General features: G+C 36.8%; 1 protein-coding gene across 1 annotated transcript; it reads left to right on the top strand.

The window, feature by feature from the left end:
- The first annotated feature begins 15,782 nt into the window (after positions 1 to 15,782).
- LOC135153533 (LRP chaperone MESD-like) lies at positions 15,783 to 21,925 on the top strand. The gene is made up of 3 exons (XM_064096440.1): positions 15,783 to 16,063; positions 17,577 to 17,831; positions 20,450 to 21,925. The coding sequence occupies exons 1-3, from the start codon at positions 15,798 to 15,800 to the stop codon at positions 20,535 to 20,537; spliced, it is 609 nt and encodes a 202-aa protein (XP_063952510.1). The 5' UTR covers positions 15,783 to 15,797; the 3' UTR covers positions 20,538 to 21,925.
- Positions 21,926 to 23,891: the final 1,966 nt, after the last annotated feature.

Below are 23,891 nucleotides of genomic sequence, written 5' to 3' on the forward strand. Positions count from 1 at the left end.
AAGGAGTAAGTAGGCTGAAAATTGGATTTCCCTTTATATGGTACAGCCTAAAGCACATTAAGAAGCTTTTATTATGGTCAAAGGGATGTGATTGGATCATCTTAGAATATGTGCATGAAATACCAGCTGTTGCAATTAATATTTCTAATGTTTGATGATAAGCCATCTAGATGTACTGATGTCTCCAAAGTGGTTCCATGACGTTCGCTCTGGCGACAATTGCTCCGCTATAAAGTCCGCACACTAGTTGAATGACTAACTTCAACCCTGGATTCAATACTATACCCTACCCCAAACCTAACCTTACATCTTAGATGAAAAAAAATGCCTGGAGCAGTTGTTGTAGGAGCAAATGCCATGCTACCCTCCAAACTATGCTGCTATTGAAATTTGTTTACAGAAAGGTTTTATTCATATCTCATTTAAAATCCAACTATTTTTGTGATGTCACAGTTTTAATTTGCCAATATTACAATTTTCAACCATTTTTACAGTTCCATTTATATTTGAAAGTGCAAGGAAACAAACATGTGCATATCACTCCATTTATTCTTTGAAATCATATATTTTGCTATACAAAAGAAATAATACTCTATAGACTGCAGTCACATATATTTTCTTCTCCAGAGTGGTTTCAAACCAAGTTCTGTGCCGTGTTTTACTGTATCACATTACTTCATATGTATGAAATGTTACTGCACTGCACACTCTGTCTTAACTGTTATATGCTGTTTATTGACCATTAGAAATGAATGTGGTTTGACAATGTTTCTGTAGTATTTCATCGTACTTAACATCAATTATTGTTTGTTTTTTATTTGTTTTTAAATCGGTAAAGTATATAGAGGAGAGGAAGCATTACACCTTGTTATATTTGATTCAATGTGTTACCAGATATTTTTTTTATTTTTACAAAAACACTACAGTAGAAAATGAAGGTTCTTACACTTCTCATATCTTTGACTGGGCGAGTAGTGTTATTTACTTTACACTTTCAAAAAAATGCCCCCGTCAGAAATTCAATTTACATTACTTGTGGAATTTACTTCATTGAGGTTTCCAATCATACTTTTTTCTTTTCAAAATACACCAATATACCTTGGAGGAAAACCAACGGGGGTTCATAAAGATTTAAGTCTGACTAAATATCATACTTGTTGCGTGCAGTATATGACACATCACCTTATTGGTCAGACTGTGCTCCCATGACGTGCTGTACTGCGCATTAAATAAACGAGATTACGAGTTTGTGAAACACCCCCAGCTGTATTGGGTTCACTTTCTCTTACTAACTAATCTCAATGTATTAATATATGCACTTTTGAATAATCGAGGTTGTTGAATTATTTCAGTATCCTTTAAAAATATCAGTACAAGGTTCACTTGTAGATAGGATAAATAATCAAGAATTCTTTTAATCAAGACTGATAATAGCAGGCCGTGCAACATTCGAGTAGTACCTCTCAATTCAAACAAATTTCTATTTTTTCTTCAGAGCTTTTCAAGTATGCGGTGTATTGTAAAGATATCATGCAGTCTGGATATAGGGGAAATGTAGTAGTAAGATTGAACAGTTTTGGAGGAAATGTGATACTTTTGAGACAATCAAAATGAGTAGTTATTATTCCTTATGTAAAGGGATAAAACTTAGTACTATGCAACCATAACCATATCAGTGTATAAATGTATACATCTTCAAATTATAGATTTATATTACACAATCAGAATCGGTCAGTTTTTTCACTGCAGACATTGATGTCAGGTATTGAAGAGTTGTATTGTCCATCTTTCTTTCTTTACCAAAAGCCAACTGTTTTTTTTTTATTGTTAGGTTTATTTGTTTTTGTGTTGAAAGACTAGGTTTCTTCTTTTTTGTTTAATCATAATATAATTAAAGGATAATTGGGCAGATTTAGAATGAATGTGTATGGTGGAGAACAGATTGGATGGGTTTGCTTCAATATTACAAGCTTTCATTGTGAATGCCTCTATTAAATCATGGTGCATTGTGGGGCATCAGCGTTATGGGGGATCCTCAATCTGCATGAGCAAAAAGCATCAATATTGTGTTAGACTTGCCCAGGAAATTAGGATTTGCAGACATGCATAAATAACTTAGAAATCTCCATGTTGAGAAATGTGTTAAATGTTGTAATCATCAATATTTATCATCATCGCCATCATCCCGGCAAGCAGTAGATGACAGGTTCGAATCCCACTGGTTCCAATTTTTTCTGACTTATGATTCTAATTACATATCGAGCATGCGATCTTAAACACAGGAGTAATGCCGAAAATTTGTTCACAAATCGCCATCATCATTGTAATCTTTATCCTCCTCATCTTTGTTATTATATTTTATTATTATTATTGTTATTGTTATTATTAATATCAACAGCAAAATTGACAACATAGAATGAAATTGACTGAAGGTTGGTCAACTTCAAACACAGTAGATGAAATATTCACCAATGCACTCATTTTCATTGTAATGTAATTCGTTTGACCACAATGTATTCAATGAACTGACAAAAAATCATGCAACTGGCAAGACATAGACAGAACTCTTTTGGACAATCGAGTGCTTGAGTTTAGTAATATGATAATAAAGGGAATATATGTATCACAATAATAGCTTACATATACTTTTAGGCAATTATGCAGTAGAAGGACTGATTGTCAATTGTCATATGACAGATTTTTTAAAAGTTCGAAATATATTGGGTAGCCATTTTGTAAAAGGAACCGATGAACGCCGAGTCTAGGGCAGTCTGCTTATGTTCACGATGAATTCTTGAATGGCTATGAAAATGTACCTGTTTATTGAAATGGATATATTTGTCTGTAATCAATGTTTTGTTTACTTTTTGTAATATATGTAATTGAGAATTAGGAATGCCGCTCAGTCTGCATCCTGTTGTATTGTGGTATATTTTCTACAAGAGAGAGAGAGAGAGTGTGTGTGTATGTGAGAGAGAGAGAAACACTATTTTGCCACAAAAGAAGATGGAAAATATTGTCAACATTAAATCTGTTTATGGCAGGTGTAAGAAATCACATGATTGTAGTTGTGTCTTTGTTTGTCTCCAATGAGGTCCTAAAGGGAAAGTTCACCCTGACAAAAAGTTTATTGTAAAATAACCAATATTGGTGAAGGGTTGAGGAAAATCTGTCAAAGATAAAAAGAGTGTTAGATTTTTATTTTTTTTTAGTTTGTGACATCACATGCTAGCAGCTTCCCATATATCGTGTAGTAAAAAATTAATGAAAAGTCATTTTCTCAAAAAATTAAAATGGTTTTTATTGTTCCTTCAGTATATCAACAAATTATTTCACATCTGCCTTCTGAAAGAAAAATTACAGTCAGCATGAACCATTGAAAAATAGAAATTTATGCATTTTATATTACATAACATGAGGCAGCCTCTTGTTTATAACGTCAAAAATCCCAAACTTAAAATTCTAATAACTTTCTCAATCTTTAATGGATTTTCCTCAAACCTTCACCAAAATATTTTTTCTGTTATTTTTACAATAATTTTTCCATCAGGGTGAACTTCCCCTTGAATTCGGTAACCAAACAATCTTTTTTAATTGTTGGAGGGCAATATTAATAAATATACTTTTCATACGATGAAATAAGTTACAAAAGAATATAATGGGATATACTTCATCAGCTTGCTCAATTGCATAGGCCTATTTATGGTGGACATGCATAAAACTGTTCCACCAAAATGCCATTAAAAATATTTTGAAGTATTGTAACTTTAGTATTCCTTGTCTGCTTTGGATTAAATTATCAATGTTTTGTATGTCTGATTTTACTTTATCTGTTAAAATCACAATATTTTTAGCCTTTTAAGATGGAATGTTTGATGATACTCCCAATTGAAATTCACATTCTGAACCTTCACCAAAATTATTCAACAAGCAGTGGGCAAAATTGTTTCACAGGAGGCCAGAGGATGAGGAGATGTCTTAGTTACATTGATATAATCTAGTTTCATACTATCTAAACTGAAAAAGCAATCAAAATTCATTCTTATTTATCTCTTTGTAAATGTGTTTTTAGTTATTATTTTGTACTCAAGGCTTCCACCAATTTATAGATTTGCATATTCCCGATCGATCTTGAAACCAAAATTTGGGCTGACATGCCTCAACTAAAAAAAACAACTTTAATTTCATGACATTGCCATAGAAACTTGCAGCATAACTGAGTGAACGATCTCCGTCCACAATCCGCTTTTCATTTCGACCAATAACACAGCGACACGCCTCATTCCTATAACACGCGGCATAAACACGAATTGCGAGGGTTGAAGACAACTCGTCCTCGAAGCATTCTATCGTTTGTACTGTAGGCACCGAAACTGATGGTTCAAACTGCATTTGCAACATTCAAGAAAGGCGAGATCGCAAAGGACGCGATGTCTAAGAATATGGATATCCGAGCGACAAATCTTGCTTTCCCACGTACCACCGGCACCCGGGACGCCACGGCGCGGCGCAGGTACGTAGACGCCTCGCTAGCTAGCTCTAGCGCATAGCAGCTCCGATCCGAGCTACTCCACAGGCAGCTAGCAGACAAGATTCGATGCATGCCGTTATATAAACAGAGCAAAAATGACGAACACTACATTCTTAACTTTGGTTCTTCTTGTCATCATCATTTCCACAACACATGGAGGTAATGCTGAAGATGAGGAGGAGAAACCTTCAGAGAAGTGGAAGAAAAAAGACGTTAGAGATTACAATGATGCAGATGTGGAGAGATTGTTCGAGCAGTGGGAGGTAAGGGCTGCGTCCCGGGCCATCGGCGTTGCGCTCCCGCTAATGTACCCCGCCTTGCGCCGCTCCAAGCCTGAGCTGACCTGGGCCTGCGCCGGCGCGCCCTGGCCTTGTCTTCATCAATTCTTATCCCAAGGCAAGGCCAATGATCTAGGACTGCTCGGCTGTGAAATTCACATCCTGCCAACATGGACAGATTTACGAATACAGTAGTGTTCATTCATGCTTAATTAAATTGATGTAGATAAGATTATCCTCATTACCAGGTCCCTCGGAGAGTACTTTAACTTAGCCGTCGGTCCCCTGGTTGCTTGCTCACAGGCATTCGTGCTTTCTTAGCAGTCAGGTAAAAACCTCGGTATAACAATAACAATCTACTTAAAGTACTAAACTGGGATCCAAAAGAAACTTATCATATTGTAGGGTGGCTACTGGAGTTAGATTTAGGGTTCACTACACAGGTGTTAGTGCTATAAAAACACAGAGAAGTCTCTCTATTCAAGGCTAGGCTGGAACTGCCCAAGAGCACGTGGCTCACTTTATTTCTGTCTCCTCTCCAAAATCATAGACATCGAATTAACATAATCATTAACCAATCAGCAATCAGTGTGTAGGCCCTATACTGTATAGTCAATGTGTGTGTAACAGAACATACAGAGAATCAATGAATTGAAGCATGTACCGGTAATCCAGGTCAACTCCATGTCTTAACAAAGAAGTGAAATTCACAAAGACTGAGCAGATGAATTGAATTGCATCTAACATTCCAACTTGTTTATAAAGAAAGTTCTCTGACCTATAGAATACTGAACTGCATCTAACCTGTACATGAAAATATAAAGTTCTCTGAACTATGGAAATAAGGCTCTACATAATACTCTCTCTTACAGTAAAAATGTCCTCATTTTTCTTTAAATGGTCTATCTTCCCCATTTCTTTTTCTTTTAACCAACCTTCTTTTAAACCAAAATCAGTCTTGTAATGTATTATTAAACATCATCATACAGTGTACACCAGACAAATTTTAACCTTTTTTTATATTAACAGCATTCATGTATTAAAAAAAAATATTGTGGAAAGGTTCTTGTAAAAAAAAAAAAACGACTTTGCAAAAATATTTGATTCGTGTATTTTCTTTTAAATCACGAAAAATACTAGTAAACTAAGATGTTTGAGACCTAGCATACACAAATCCTCAAGATAACAAGTTCCTGAATAGAAAACAACAGCCATTCCCAAAATATGAAAATAAAATGCATGGAAATGAATCCCTGAAAGAATACTGCATTTTCATGTTTTCATTTTTTTTTTTTTTTTTTTTTAGAAATTGGGAAATCTATTTAAGATTTCATTGTCAGAAGAAATTTTTTTTTTTCCAAATATTGTCAGAAGAAATTTTTTTTTCCAAACGTTGAAAAATAACTCAATTCACTATGAAAGTTGTCATGAAATGAGATACGAAATCATCTTAAACAAGTATCCCCTTCAATGCAATCAAACATATGTACTGTGTACTGATAAAAAGTTGATGTTCCAAAAAAAAAAAACTATGTGCAAGGGCACCATATTTATCATTTTGAACTTACCACGAAAATGCAGTTAATAAACATGTTTTCAAAAACACAAACAAATTTGCTATGACCAGGTAGCTTTCGCTTTCTACTATACTACACAGGTCAATGACCATTGTCAGTTCTGCAAACATCAGCTCCAAATTGGAAAAAAAATATTTTAGTACAATTCAAGCTTAATGATGAAAATCTTATTGTTCAATGCCTTCAGAACTTGCTTTATACTAACATATGGATATTGAAATTTGCAACATCATACCATTGTACTCTGACGCTACCCTCCAAACTACACCATTGCAAGGCCACAAACCTTAAAACAAGCACTGTACATTCAACTCTGCATTTGCTAACTGCACCAGTGATAAATGTTTCTTTTGTAAAATCACTGTTAGCTGGCAAAGTACTAATCGCTGGTAGGTCATGTACAGTAAATTCTGCATTACAAGTAAATTCAAAATGTGTAGATATCTGTTTCCCCATTTCAAAATCCTTGATAATTTTCTAAAGAAAACTTTACTTTTCCATAGTGAATATTCCAACTTCTATTGTATTTTTCCCCAAAAAAACAAAAACAAAATGACAAACAGTTAAATTTGTGCAACATTGCAATGGTATAAAATTTGGCCTTAAAAAAAAAAGGTGAAAGGACCTATTCAGCAAGCCATATGTCTCTTTGGTATCTTACTAATGATATTTTTTTTTAATGGCTTTCTGAACACTTGTCCTAGATGTGAAGTGATTTCCTTTCACAAAGCTACAAACCATGACAAGAACTTTTTTCTATTTTCCATGTATTAGAAATGGTTTTATACAGGTATGAGTTATTATATTTCGTTAAAAAAAAAATTGCCCTTTGGGGGAAATTATGAATTCCAATTCACAGGGTCTGTCTAATGGAAATTTTCCTTTTGGCATTGTACACATAAAGACACATAGAGCAATTCCCATCTATATTTATAACTATGATGGCTCGATTTGAGATCAAATGTGCTAAAAACAGTTTCTCTACATTTGCTATGTATAGTATATTATATACCACTAAATATACCGTAGTCTCTACTGAGACTTTGTCTTGCTTCACGTCATCGTATACGCACTACAGTAGTGATGGTAGACAATAGACATCATGCCATGATACACAAAGGTACCACCGGAATCAAGCCTAATTAAAGCTGGGTAGCATACTATTATGTTGCAAGTTTACTTCCTTCTACCCTCCATCCTAAAAGTAATCATTTTGGGATAACATTTGTATTTATCTAAAAAAATGTTTGTGCTATATTGTATTCTAAAGTAATGTTCAATAATCTTCATCCTGAAGTGATATTTTTCCATATCCAACAGCCGTTTTCACGCTTTCTATCCATATTCTTTGATTGACAATCATCATCCTTATTTTGATGAGAAAAAGTTCACGAAGACATTTTCGTATAAAATAACAGGTACATCCAATCAAGTTTTTACATCACATCATATGTTGAGGACGTTCATAATTATAATGTTAATAATTTGAAGAGTGGCCACCACTTTTAGGGGGATTAACCAAAATTAAAAAGAAGCTTTTATCCAAATACTATAAGTTGGCAATGTCAGGGATTACAAAAAAAAGAAAAAGTATACCCGTTTCTGTAAATTGCAATAGAAAAACAGTTACTAAAGTAAAACGACGACTTCTCAGCCAATCAAAGTTATTCGCTTTTCCTTTTTGGTTTGGTGACATCATGAAGTATCATAGTCCTTGAATCTCTTAGGCGGTTTTAATAAGCGTCCACTTCGTGATCGTCGTGGCGGTTGCTCAACATTTGCCTGACATGGCGGTATCGGTAGTTGTTCTCCATCCTCTTGGGGGAAGGGGATGGGTATCAGGTTTCCCTCGTCTGCCTGGGGGGCAGGCATTGGTAGTTGTTCTCCATCCTCTTGGGGGAAGGGGATGGGTATCAGGTTTCTCTGGTCTGCCTGGGGGGCAGGCATTGGTAATTGCTCTCCATCCTCTTGGGGGAAGGGGATGGGTATTAGGTACCTCTCGTCCGCTTGGGGGGCTGGCATTGGTAGTTGTTCTCCATCCTCTTGGGGGAAGGGGATGGGTATCAGGTACCTTTCGTCTGCTTGGGGGGCTGGCATTGGTAATTGCCCCTGGTTTACCTGGGGGGCTGGCATTGGTAAGTGCCCCTGGTCCGCCTGGTTGGGTGGAATTGGTAGTTGACCCTCATATGCCCGGCGGGGTGGAATTGGTAGTCGACCCTCGTCCGGCTGGCGGGGTGGAATTGGTAGTTGACCCTCGTCTGCCCGGCGGGGTGGAATTGGTAGTTGACCCTCGTCTACCCGGCGGGGTGGAATTGGTGGTATTTGTGGTTGCCACCAAATATCAAAAGAGTCTGCAGGCCTATTGGAGGATGTAGACCTGTTAAGGGAGGAAAATGGTATATTAAAGGGGGGAGAAAGTGTACCGAAGGAGGAAGTAGCTTTACCGAAGGAGGAAGTAGCTTTACTGAAGGAGGAAGTAGGAGTTCCCATCCTCGACCTGAACGGCTTCAAACGATTGTGGTGTACAATCTTTACATCTCCGTTCCTAGAAATCTTGTAGTTCAGTCCCTCAGTACATGATGATAGAACTTTATATGGTCCCTTCCAATTCGGCTCTAGCTTGTTCCGCACGTTCACCGGATCGTGTAACCAAACCAGGTCACCTGCGGAATAATTGATAGTCCTATTTCTCTTGTCATAATATTCCTGTTGGGCTACCTGTGCTCTCCTAGTATGCTCCTTCACAAATCTAAAGGCTTTAGACAGACGTTTATTCAGTGAATCTGTATAACCTTCTGGAGTAGAAGTAGGATGTGAGGTAGCTGCTGGCGTTGGGAAGTTGACGTTGGCTGGAGTCCTAGCCTCTCGTCCATGCATTATGAAGTAGGGTGATAACCCAGTGGTAGAATGCACACTAGAGTTATATGCCAATTGAAGTTGGTGTAAATGGCTATCCCAGTCTCCACCTTGGTCTGCAATGTACTTGGCTAGTTGATCTTTCAGGACTCTATTGGCTCTCTCCACAAGACCTGCACCCTGAGGGTGGTATGGGGAGGACCTTGTTTTCTCTATTCCCAGATTTTTACATAATTCTTGCACAAGTTTGGATTCAAACTGCCTTCCTTGGTCTGTGTGCAGGCTTTCAGGCACTCCATGTTCTTGGATGTAATCTTCAAAAATGTGCCTTGCCACTGTCTGTGCTGTCTGGTCTTTCATAGCGTACACGTTCAAGTATTTGCTGAAGTGATCCACTACCACCAGCAGATATTGATATCCGTTCCTAGATCTTGGGAGTTGTGCTATATCAGCAAACACCTTCTCTAGAGGACGTGTAGTGGTAATGGTCATCAGCTTTGCTCTGTATTGTGGATTTGGAAGGCGAAAAGATTCACATGCCTTACAGGTGTTAACATAATCCACTATATCCTTATGCATATAAGGCCAGTAAAATGATGCATGAGCTCTCTGCAATGTACGTTGTGCAGCAAAATGTCCAGACGAAGGATGACCATGCAAATTATGTAGAACTCTCTGTAATAATGATTTTGGGATTACAGTTTGGTAAGTGTATATCTCTCTAGGCTTGTCATAGGTCTTCCTACATAAGATGCCTTGCTTAATCACAAGACGAGGGAGCTGCCAAAGTAGTCGTCGCATACAAGCAGATTGTTGGCGACGTTCTTTCCAAGTAGGGTGATACCCATCTTTGACATACTCCATAACCTTAGAGATGTCTTCATCTAACCGTTGGTGTTGAAGTAGGTCGAGGTCAGAAATCAAATCACCATGTGGTCTCTTCTCGATGTCAGGAAGATTGTTCGCCTGAGTTTCATCACATTTAACTGATGTAGGTTGAATGTATGTAGTTCGAGTACCAGTAGTAGATGACGGTAATGAAAGAGGCTGGTGAACCGTCTGAGTACCAGTAGTCTTGGATGTAGAGGGAGGATGAATATTTAGATCAACCTTCTCCTTGGATGTTTTCCTCACCGCATCGCACTCAACAGATTCCTGTTTCGTACCGTTTCTTTGACCATCTAAGCGTCTTGACATAGCATCTGCATTTTGATGAGAACGACCACGTCTATGTTGTATGTCAAATGAGTAGGCATTCATCTCAACAATCCAACGCGCTCTTCTTCCCGTTGCATCATCCTGAATGGGGGCTTTCCTATAACCCAAAAGAGGTTGGTGGTCTGTCACAATATCGAAGTGTTGACCTCGAAGATAGTGCCTAAAATGTCTAATAGCACATACCATCGCCCACAATTCACGGTCATACGTAGACCACTTCTGCTGGGCTCTTGTCAGCATCTGACTGAAGTAGGCTATGACTCTCTCCTTTCCTTGCTGTACTTGTGAGAGGACAGCCCCAACTGCATCAAGTGAAGCATCTGTAGATAGGGTGAAACCATGACTAAAATCAGGATATGCTAGAAGAGGGGGACTAGTCAAAGCAGTTTTTAAGTGACAGAAAGCAGCGTCACACTCTGCGGTCCAGATGAAGGGTGTGCCCTTGTGAGTAAGCCTAGTCATTGGAGCTGCAATCTGTGAAAATCCAGGTATAAAGCGTCTGTAGAAAGAGGCTAAACCCAAGAATGATCTAACATCAGTGGCAGTCTTTGGTTGTGGCCATCTAGTCACTTTCTCTGTATTACTAGGATCAGGGAGTACACCTTCTGAGCTGATTACATATCCAAGATATGTAACTTTCCTCTTGAAGAAGTGACATTTTGACGGTTTGAGTGTTAGTCCAGCATCACGAAAGCGATTAAACACTTCTTGTAGATTGTGTAGGTGATGATTAAAATCTCTTCCCACAACAATGCAGTCATCAAGATATACAAGACATGTAGACCAATGTAAGCGGTGAAGAACAATCTCCATTAAACGTTGAAATGTCATGGGAGCGTTCACTAACCCAAATGGCATCACGTTAAAATGGTAGAGTCCACTGCCCGTGGTAAATGCGGTCTTCTCTTTGTCAGCAGGGTGCATTTTGACTTGCCAGTATCCACTGGACAAATCAATTACACTGAAGAAGGAAGACGCAGATAACGCATCTATGGAGTCATCCTGTCGAGGGATAGGATGTGAATCCCTAATGGTAATGGCATTCAAAGCACGATAATCCACGCAAAATCTATAAGTATTATCCTTCTTGCGTACCATGACAATTGGACTAGCCCATGGGCTATGGCTTTCCTCAATGATATTGCGCTCGAGAAGATCATCAACTTGTCGTTGTATCTCTACTCTCATAGATGGCGATGTTCGATAGGCTCTTTGTCTGGTAGGCGTCTCTGTAGTTGTATGGATTCTGTGATGGAGGAAGTCTGTTTCTCCAACATCTTCTGGACCAGAGCTGAAAATATCACTGTAAGACTCAAGCAACTCTAAAGCTTGGCGTCGTTCACTCTCTGTCAAATCAGATTCAGCATCAATAAAGTTGGTGTGACTTTTAACTGTATCACTGACGTTATGAAGAGAGGAAGAAGCTGGAGGAGTTTTACAAGTCCCTGGTTGTATTGCACTAACAACATTGTACTCCTCTTCCTGGTCGCCTATCAAAGAATGAAATTGGCCTAAGTGTGTATCTGACTGTAACTCTATAGGAATCGAAGAAGGATTAACCAAGCGTACTAAGATTATCCCATTCTGAGCACTAGATAAAGATCTTGCTCCTGCTACTTCAAGCTTCTCATGAAGTGAGGGTTCAAATATCCCATCATAACCATGTGGAGTAAGATCAGCTTGCAATGATGTTAACTTCCCCTGTGCGTGTACCTCACTCAGAGGGGGTAGTGTCACTGTTCCTATCAAAGATACATTACAATGTAGGGGAGCTTGATGTTGACGATAATCAGCAAGGGGTATCTGAAGTCCAGGCATACTGAAGGAGGAAGTTGCTACAGATACCGTTGCCTCATGTCGAAGGAAAAAGTCCCAGCCGAGAATAAGGGGATGTGAAACATTCCGGGCAATGTAGAACTTGTGTTGAAGAGCCTTGTTACCCAGATGCAGGGTCATTCATATCGTTAATGAGTACTGACTTCTTTAATTCAATTCCTCCACCTCACAGAAGTCCTATTCAGAAAGGAGTAATTTCTGCTACTTCTGTTACAGAGAATTCACTGGACATAACAGGTTCTGTTTGCTCCTCCCTACACCAGATGTAGGGAGGAGCAAACAGAACCTGTTATGTCCAGTGAATTCTCTGTAACAGAAGTAGCAGAAATTACTCCTTTCTGAATAGGACTTCTGTGAGGTGGAGGAATTGAATTAAAGAAGTCAGTACTCATTAACGATATGAATGACCCTGTATCTAGGTAGGCTAGAATATATGTCTTGTCAACAAGGACAGGGATATAAGGAGATGGATGGTTGATTTTGGGGCCTGTTGTTGTAGTCTGAGCTGACGACTGACCCTCATCATCAGCTAATGAAAGTTTTCCGATTGCCGGGAGAAGTGGACTCGACGAGGACTCTCGTCATGACGATAGGAAGTACGTTGCCCTGGATGTGTCTGCTCATACTTGTACCTCGAGTCATCATATCTAGAACGCCTGCCACTCTGGTCTCGAGGGCGTGTCTCATCATACATATATCTCGAGTCATCATAGTCAGGATGCCTTCCATTCCGATTTTGAGGGTATGTTTCCTCGTATCGGTACCTCGATTCACCATATCTCGAAGTAGGACGCCTTCCTGGGCTCGGCGAGCGTCGGCCAAAATCCCTTCTTGAAGGACGATAAGAACTCCCAGGACTTGGAGAACGATGGGTATATGGGCTTGGAGAACGACGGGTATATGGGCTTGATGAACGATGGGGATATGGGCTTGAAGAACGATGGGGATATGGGCTTGAAGAACGACGTCCCCCAAAAGTAGATCTAGGCCTGTATCTATCTGGCATACCACCATCCCGACTATTCTTTAGTTCCTTGACCTGCAAATCTATCCTGTCTATCTTTTCCATTAATTTGTCCAATAAGGCATCATGGTCTACACTGGCGACTTGCGGTTTGAAAGGAGCTTCAGTCGATGGAGGATGCTGCATAGGGCTTTGGTGCAATGCTCTTTCCATCCTTACTGCAATCTGTAACGCCTCCTCTATTGTCTTTGCACCATGCTCTCGAACCTTCAACTGAAGAAATGGGTCAAGACCTGCAATGAAGCGTCTTAGATTCTCTCCATTTCTTGCTCTCTCTTCATAATCCGGAAACGCCTCTAATACAAGTTTCTGAACAATTGCAGCATAAACTTCTAAGGGCTCCTCAGTTGCTCTGGGTCTAGCTGCTGCATTTGTCCTAAAAATGTCTAGAAAACCTTTTCTGGAGAAGACTTGAGATAGTCTTGATTTTGCTGCATCATAGTTATTTTTCACATCTGTGGGCATACCATCCCACAATGAGAATGCTGCGCCACCTAAGCGGGTTGGGAGAAACACTTCTTTCTTCAGGCCAGAAGTCGACCCCGACGCATCTAAAGCGACTTCAAATCTCTTTACCCACTGTTGAAAATCAGCTTCATGTTCTCCTGTAAAAACTTCAGGGAGCTCCAGGCGAAACATCATGAAATAGTAACAGCGAGATTATAGGCATAAGTAAAAGTAAAAGTCTCACCAGAGTAGATGACAATTAGTGTGAAGACATAAATCCTATTCCTATCTCTGCAGAAAATACAATGTTCCAGAGTAGAGGGATCCAATAAGTTTTCACAATGATGGAGTAAATCTACTAATCACTGTAATGTATAAAGTATCCACTGAAGTATATGCACAGTCACGGAGTATCCAATGATGCACGAAGTAGAGTGATTCCACAAAGTATCCAAAGTGATGAAGGGAGACAGCTACTAAAACATCCAAAATAATCACGATGAAGGGAGAAAATTATAAATGACCAGCAAGAAAACACTGTAGAACACTGTAGAACACCGCTGCTACCAGATGTAGGGTGGCTACTGGAGTTAGATTTAGGGTTCACTACACAGGTGTTAGTGCTATAAAAACACAGAGAAGTCTCTCTATTCAAGGCTAGGCTGGAACTGCCCAAGAGCACGTGGCTCACTTTATTTCTGTCTCCTCTCCAAAATCATAGACATCGAATTAACATAATCATTAACCAATCAGCAATCAGTGTGTAGGCCCTATACTGTATAGTCAATGTGTGTGTAACAGAACATACAGAGAATCAATGAATTGAAGCATGTACCGGTAATCCAGGTCAACTCCATGTCTTAACAAAGAAGTGAAATTCACAAAGACTGAGCAGATGAATTGAATTGCATCTAACATTCCAACTTGTTTATAAAGAAAGTTCTCTGACCTATAGAATACTGAACTGCATCTAACCTGTACATGAAAATATAAAGTTCTCTGAACTATGGAAATAAGGCTCTACAATATCAACAAACTTTACTGTTTACAACAAGGACAATTCACTACACAAAAAGTCACAAATTCCACTTAAAAAACAGTTAGTCAACATAAATAATATTTTTATACATGCTACTAGCTTCAGCAATTTTTTTTTTATACGCCCTAGACGGGACGTATTATGGTATCGCGCTCGGTGTCCGTACGTCCGTTTAACTTTTCCTTGTAAACGCGATAACTTTAGTTTGACTTAACCTAGGCTCATATAATTTGGTGTGTATGATATTGATACTAGCATTGATCCCAGGGCAGGAAGCCTATTGATTTTGAGGTCCAAAGGTCAAGGTCACAGTAACATATTTTCATCTTACCCTTTTGCAGTCCTTGTAAACGCTATAACTTCAGTTTAACTTAACCTAGGCTCATATAATTTGGTGTGTATGTAACTAGCATGTATACCAGGAAGCCTATTGATTTTGAGGACAAAAGGTCAAGGTCATAGTGACATGTTTTCATCTTACCCTTCTGAAGTCCTCGTAAACGCGATAACTTTAGTTTAACTTAACCTAGGCTCATATAATTTGGTGTGTATGATACTAGCATGGATCCCAGCAATTCTATTGATTTTGAGGTCAGATGGTCAAAGGTGAAGTCGCCACCTTCCACTTTTCTTGCTTGACCGATAACTCAATTTTCCGCGTAACAGGCGGGGGTATTATGTGCTCGCCTTAGCGACACTCTTGTTTTGTGATGAAGTCAATTGCCTAAACATTCATGTGAAGGACATGTGTGATAAACTGGAAGTTTGTTTAATCCAATCTCATTTTCATTGGTCTTTCTTTTGCCATTTTGTGACTTTGGATTTTGAAACCAATTGATGTGAGGGGCTTTTGCCTCTCTGATTGAACCAATCTCTTAATTATTGACATGTGTTTAGAAAAGATTATTGACTGAAGCTAGCTTGTGTAAAAATATTGTTCCATCCAATAAAAAAAAGGTATCTTGCAACACCCATTTGTAGAGTGCTGTGAATGACCATTTCCTTGTTTGTTATCATTCCTCAGGAAGATGAAGAGAAAGATCCCGATGACTTGATGGAACATGAACGACCAGCACCAAAAATCGACTTCTCCAAGATGGATGCCAAAAATCCTGAGAGCATTCTTCAGATGAGCAAGAAGGGCAAGACCTTGATGATGTTTGTGACCGTTTCCGGTGACCCTACTCAGGAGGAAGCAGAAACTATCACCCAACGATGGCAGGATCAACTTTTTAATGCAAATTTTCAACTCCAGAGGTATGGTTCATATTTATTTCCAACATTTCAAAGAGGTACTGCTAAGTTGGTAACCTTATTTTGAACAGGTAGTTTGTGCCTTTTCAGTAGGAATGATCAAATTGTCCCCTGTAGCTATACTTAGCTTAAATGTTCTCAAATATTAATCTTTGTCTTTTTTAAATCTGCTTTTGCTGTGTGATTAGTAGTGTTGGTTCATGTATTTATTTCTATTGAATGCCTTCAGGATTCAATTCAATTATTTTGAGTGATAAAAAAAGGAAAAAGTAAGGGTTGGTCACATCACCTATGGAAATATCCATAAGCTTTTAGTCTTATACACAAACAAGAGTTTTGTAGATACAAATTTCTGGCCTGCTCCCTGTAAATAAGATCGCTTGCTTGATCTGAAAAAAAAAAAAAAAAGTCTTGGAAAAAAATTACATGAGGGCTCAGGGTGATTTTGCCCCTGAAATGCTCAAAAGAGACCTGGAAAAGTAAAAAGGAGCCCCCGAGATTCCCCATTTGCTGCAAAAAATCTGTTGTGAAAAGTAGGCCTAGAAAAGAAAAGATACATTAACAGTATTGATGAGGATATACATCAGTCTGCTTAACCTAGCTTCAAGATCAAATATGGGTTTACATGTTGCAAATCTTATTGATATGGGTTTACATGTTACAAATCTTATTGTTGATCAATATCTCAGCACTTGGTGACATCAGCCCCAAAATTAGCTTTGTTTCAGGTCGTTGTGGATGGGATGCAATCCCCATGACTGATTCAATTGAACTTGAAATGAAGTAACCAATTTTATCCCCTTCCTTTTGATTTTTAGCTGTTGAGTACTGTGTTCTATAAAACATGTCAATATATAGATTTATGAAAAGTTCATTGAAAACTTAAGTGCAATCATATTATCATGGTAGACTGCAGGTAAGATTGAGTAGCAGTTTGAAATTACAATTCCAATTACTTTCTAGAAAAGTAATATCTGAACCCAATTTTTATTCTGCACAAGTTACCACCTCTTTCAACATAATTTTAGGTTACAGCTAAAACCGGGGTAATGATAATAATAACATCGCGCCTCGGAATAGAATATTTATAGATAGATGGCGCTATATAAATGCCTATTATTATTATTATTATTACAGTGAAAATGAAAAGATGAAGGGTTAGGTTAAAGAGTACAGATTCTGCCTGTTACTCTCTATGAGGCTGAAGCAGTTGACATGAAAAAGGTCGTGAAATTAAATCATAAATTAAGTTAGTATATTGTTATAAGTAATTGAATATAAAAGTAATTGACAGTGATTGAAGTCAATTTTAATTTTTTTTCAAGTACAATTACAATTAATTTCCCGTTCAAAACTTCAATTTTAATTACCAAAAAAAAATTAATTAATTATGTAATTGATCAATTACCTTGTAATTGAGCCCAACCCTGATGCACTTATTAAAATCGAATGAAGCTGTTGTATTTTTATTTATTTATTTATTTTTATTTCTTGACAATTCATTCCTGGCATGCAGGTATATGGTAGACAGCAACAGGGCTATCTTTCTCCTTAAGGATGGCGCCCTCGCTTGGGAGATGAAAAACTTCCTCATCGACCAGGATCGTTGCTATGAGGTAACTATCGACAACAAGAGCTACTATGGCAAGGGCTCTGGAAGGATGGATGAAAACACTCCTGCTGGTGCGAAGAAAGATTCCAAGAGTAAGACAAAGAAAGGAAAGGGAAAGAAGAAGGAAAAAATTAAGGTTGAAAATAATAAGACAGAATTGTAAGTATTTGTATTCATTCAAATGAATAAAGATACTTTCATGTACTTTGGTCTTGTTTATGTTATATGTGTAAGTACTGGAGCACAAGTGTATTGTGTAAGCTGTCTTTATCGTGAACGTTGGTTTAATGATGGTATGTTTGTATGCGTTCGTTGCTCTGAGCAATAACTTTATTGATATGGTGTATAGATTTCATAATATATATTTTCATACAATGTTTTTTCTATTCACAAATTGCTCCTTCCATTTATGCACCCTTTTGTCTCATGTTGTTGTTGGCTTTATGGATTCCCTAACATGACATTGATATATATTCTTATGATCATTGTTTACAGATGCACATGTAGTATATATTATTATTCTAAGTGTTAGATAATTAATGTTGATTTTTTTTATTGCCTACACTAATGACATAGTTCAACCAAATTTTAAAAACAAGTGTTGAGCTATTTCCAGTAGATGAATTCAATGCTTTTAAGTCTCATTTGATTTTGATAGATTTATTCATGTGCATTTTGGACGGTTTAATGCCTCCATGATTCACATTCTCAAATCATATGTGTTTCCAAAGAGTGACTAAAAAGTGTATTCTTAACCCTACAACCATCAGGGGTGGGTGATGAATCAATTAAACATAATTGTTTGGAATGTTACAAAGAATATTTAAATCTATACACAAAATAACATTCTAGGAGCTTTATTCACTGAATTATAGCAAAAAGTATGATTTATGCATAAAATTGCATAATTATTCAATATTATGGCATTAAATCTTGTTATTTAGGAAAAGTTATCAATACAGTCTTGTAGATTACATCACACTGCCATTATTTTTGGTTGCTTGTGTACCATGTGTTTTTAAAATCTACCAAGATCCCCCCGCACGTGACATAGAACAGCCAAACACACCTGGGTCCCGTAGCACAAAGGTTACCCATTAATCATACGCTGATTTTCACGATTGATTGTACATTGTAGTTGATGGAATCAATCGTAGAAAAATGTTCTACGATCATTGCTAAGCTTTGTGTTACGGGCCCCAGTTTGGTTCATAGGGTCAAGTCACTGAAAGTCGCTAATACACCACACTTAACTGGGAATTAAAGTGCCATTTTAAATAAAAATTTGAAATATTTTTCAAACACCTCACCTTTTTTTTCTAAAGTGGTTCTGATGCTCTTGTAAAAATGTCAAAGATTTTCCTTGTTCAACTACAGACCTTTAAACATGTAGTGAGTATGATTCTTTCAATATTTTTACTTACAAAGTCTACCACTAAAATGATAATAGTGATGTTGACAATATATAAGTCTTTCAAACTTCTGAAGTAAGAAGTTCTGATTATATTTATAATCAACATTGTTCTCGGAATTCGGCTCATCTTGTGCTAAATACAAAGAATAAATAATAGTTGGCTTCGCCTCTTACAGTGCTGAAATCATTTGCATGTATGTGGGTACATTGAGGACAATATTGTGATTGTAATGATTCAATTGTCATATTAATGTGAGTGTGTGTTAAGAACTCAAGAGGCTTTTATTGTCCATCTGTATGAAATGTCATGTTGATCTTAAAAACTGTTGCAACTACATTTTCTAAATGAATGTCTGTGATGACCATTACCCTAACATCACTGCTCGATGCAAACACAAAATGTCTAGGTAAACTTAACATCTAGAGTAGTCTCAATTTTTGACAAAATTCCACTGAAATTTTATTCCAAAGTTTTGGAGCAGGAAAAGTGCCTTTCGCAATATAGATTTTGAATTAATGTAGCTTTGCCAGTGTGGATGGATAGTATTATAATAATTTCATTAATTCACTGTTGTGATTTTATTTTATTGATGGATGTTTAAAGATGTTGTCAAACAGTATTTGTGCCATGAGTTAGCTATTTTGAATGTTCATTATCTGTCATTTGGTGGATAATTTTACATTTTCTGTTATATTCGCAAGAAGTTCATGTGCATTTTTTATTATTAAACCTGAAAAGGCAGAGGAGATCCCCCCCCCCCAAGATTTGACTGTTGAATAAACAATGATGATGAAAACTGGCACTCACATTGCCTTTGAAGTTTAACAATTAACAGTGTTTTCAAGTTTAACAACTTATAAATGTTTTATACATAATCGTTATTTGGCTTAATTCAATCACTATATATTTACTCTGGGTCTTCCCACAAGGCAGCGAGTCCTCAAGGCCGATCATTCTCATGATTAATTGTTTATATCACAACTCAAATTTCAGTTTACATTGAAAAAATGTCAAGGGGGCTTTATACATGCCTCCCCCCTTTAGGGTTTAAAATGTTGCATTATTGAAGTACTGAAGCATGTTATGCTCTTTGTTTGTTTACAATTGATTGATTATTGTAATTTAATGTATCTTCTTTTTAATGAACATGTAAATTGCAGCAAAAAATCCACTCTTGGTTTAATCGAGCAAGATTTCATTTTTGCTATCTTAATCAACTCCTGAGCAGGTAAACAGTAATATACATGTACATGTGTACATATTTTTTTAAATGTTATTTAAACTGGATTTTAAATCATTTTATGAATGCATGGTAATTTATGATTTGTTAGTAATATGTATTTGTAATTTGCATTTTTACAGAATGGCATTGTCCTTCAGTAATTACTTGACAAGAAAATTTAGCCTACATATATGTTCCACACTTGTGTTTTATTACATCTCTGTTTAAAACTTTAAAATGTAGATTTGTAATATGTGCTAGTGATTACAGGTAGATAAAAATGCCCCAAACCTTTCACACTGTTAGTTTTTATATATTTTTTAAATGTTTTTATACTGAGAAGTTTGCGTAATCAGATGAATATTGAAAAGAGATTATTGCCACATTTTTCAACCCATACTATACCAGAGTTTTAGACCATGGTTTATGAAGCATGCATGTTTGTTCTGTTTTTTGTCAGGTCTTGACGAAATTGATTTTAATTGGGGGATATTTGATTTCATTTTGTTGTTCAAACTTAAATGATATATTTGTTGGACTGGCATTTTACACAAAATTCAGTTCAAAATATTGGTCATGACTCATATGAGTATTAAGTTATTATTCATCCATGGTTTCTTATTAGAGGAATGGTATTACACTAACACTACTTAAAATTGTATACTGCCATCTTCAATTCTGCTAGCAATACTGTGATGCATTGATTTTTGCCATCATGCATCAGTGTCTGTATGGCATACATATATAACACTAATAACAAGAGGTGACAGTCTGTGGTATATGCAATTGAGCTTGAAAACTAGGTGGGAGGATCTAAGGAGATTTATCAGAATGGGGTTAAATGATATGATTGCTCAGGGAATAATTTTGCTGGACAAATTTGAATAGCATTTTTGGTCATAAGAGAAAAGCTCTCAACTATTATAATGTACAGTCCTATGTAAAAATATGCTATTCAAAAGACTTTATGCATAGCAGTCTTTCAAAAATGTGGAGCGAATTGCGATGCGATACGAGGAAAATTATTCCCTGTTGCTCATTTGTAAGAGTTGCTTATTTGTCATTGAATTTTTTTAATATGGTAATGTTTTCATGAAATTCATGGATCAAAGCATACATGTGTAATGCTTATATCATCATCTTGCATCAAATTTTCTTTTGGAACTGTCAGTTTTTGTATACCGTTCAGATATTGTTCTTTTTTTTCTACATACATTCTGTTACATGTAACTTATTATTTTGTGCAATAGAAGCCATAATTTACATGCACTTATTTAAAAACTTTATGCAATTTTTTCTTGATCCTGAAAGACTGATTAATTCTTTGAATTCAAGAGATCATGTACCATTGTACAATATCATGCCTTTAGATGTTGTATAATAATGTCTCCAATCTTAAAACCTTTTCTTTTACTTTATTGCTTTTCTATCCAGTGGGATTTTTTTCAAGATTTTATCATATGATGCTAATTGTTCTGAATTCATTAACTCTTTCATGATTGTCATAATAAAGTATTTATTGTTAACGAATTATAAGATGGATTCATGTTCTCTTGGTGTCTTGTTACAAAAAGGAATAAACTTTCTTTCGATTTACATGCACATAAACAGTGTTTCTAGTATCTGCTTTTGTGTAGCTTGTGATGTAAGTTTTCAAAATGTGAAGGTTTTGTTGTTCAGAAGTGGAAACTTGCTTACCTTTTCATTTGTGTCATCACATATGATGAAATGAAATATTGATTTTATGAACCAAATTTTGATTTGACAAAGGGTAAATTATTAATAGATTGACTAAGTGAGAGTAAGTTAGTTGGGCTGTAGAGTAATTAGTCCAAATTGAGAGTAGATCAAGTGGTTGTTAGGCAGAGATGGAAATGGCAGAGGTGAATATGGCAAATCTTAAGGAACTGACGGAGGCAAAAATGACAGGTTAAATTGGCATGCTACATTAACTTGGAAAAGAGAGAGCCTTTCCCGTCGATATCAACGATCTATCTATGATTTATGAGTCCGATATACTAGTAATTCAAATTATCTTGTAACAACCTTTCTTAGTTAACTAGCCATCTATATGCAGGAGATTAACTGCCATTTTTACAGCTTTACATTTCCTTAATTGAATTACAGGGTCTGATGTAGAGTTACACTCCCAGAGCTCATTTTGATACTCATCCGTATCCCCACCCCCACCCATCTTTTTTTATGGGGGTGGCGCCACCCCTGGTATTTACATTAAAAATTGTCATTGTGGTTTCATTTATTGTGTTACTTTAGCATTTGGGGAATTCTAATATTCTATATACTGAATTAAGATTGGCCTACTGTACGCCTCGTAAAAAAATTCTTCATGTCGTTTTCATATCAATGCACAGAGAGATAAAATATAATAGTAATAATAATAATGATGACACCCAACGTGCTTTTCCCAAATGGCCCAAAGCGCTTACAATTTAAGTTTACCTAATTCATGCAAAAACAAATACAGAATGAATGAACAAACACGTTTTTTATGAACATCTTAAATGATTCAACTTTTGGGGACTTTGTCTTAATGTGAGAGGGAGATTGTTCCATTCCATTGAGGATGCAAAAGTGAAGGTTCTATCTCCGGTCCGTTTTCGTTCTGTTGCACATATGCAATTAATATATGCAGATCCTCTGAAGACCCAATGGAATTAACGTATATGTTAACTTAAGTGGGTCTTTAGAGGAGTCTAGTTTTTCTACCTGGGATATAAATTTCTAAACAATCAGACAAATATTTTTGGGGGCTAGGTTATATACCAAAAGAAGTAGCTTGAAAATGATCCGATATGGTGCCAGTGTAAATTATGTAACAGGGGTTCAGGAGGTGTGTCACGGCGGACTTCGAAATTCAAGACGGAGGCGCTGTAGACGATTTATCCCCTTTCCCATACCCCACCCCCTCCCCATGAAAGATTCTGTCAAAAGCCAACGTTTTGCTCAAGTGACATTCTAAACATTCTACAGTCATGTGCATTTCAAAATTTACCAAAACGAAAATGAAAATGTGAACATGCATACATGCACTAAGTCTGAATTGGAGTTACAATCAAATGTTATAACAATTAACAAAACAAAAAGTCTCTGTATGCTTGCATTTCGAATTTCAAACAGTTACGATTCTGACCAAAATAAATGTTTCCAAACATAATTGAAAACTATATAACCGATGGAAAATTACCACTATATTTTACTTTTCTCCTTGTATGTTTTTATCTATATATCTTATGATTTTTTTAAGGGAATAACTGTACTTGTTGATTTACTAGATCATGAAATCGAGTTCTAATTGGTTAAAGGAAATTACAGCTACACCAAATTATCAGTTTGGCTAAGTATCGTACAGTCTAAAAACAAATCAGTAAAAAATGACTATAGTGAATAGGGTCAGCTGGGTGCCACTGTTATTCTCGTTATTTGACTATTTTCTTGTCGTATTTTACTAGAATAGAGTATAGAATATATGTCAGAAATGTGACTAGCATATCAGTTGCACCCAGCTATGACCACTTGTCCAGTCAATTTGACTGATTTGTTTTAAGAGTGTATATTCCACAA

The sequence above is a fragment of the Lytechinus pictus genome, chromosome 3, assembly GCF_037042905.1.
Source record: "Lytechinus pictus isolate F3 Inbred chromosome 3, Lp3.0, whole genome shotgun sequence".
NCBI lineage: Eukaryota > Metazoa > Echinodermata > Echinoidea > Temnopleuroida > Toxopneustidae > Lytechinus > Lytechinus pictus.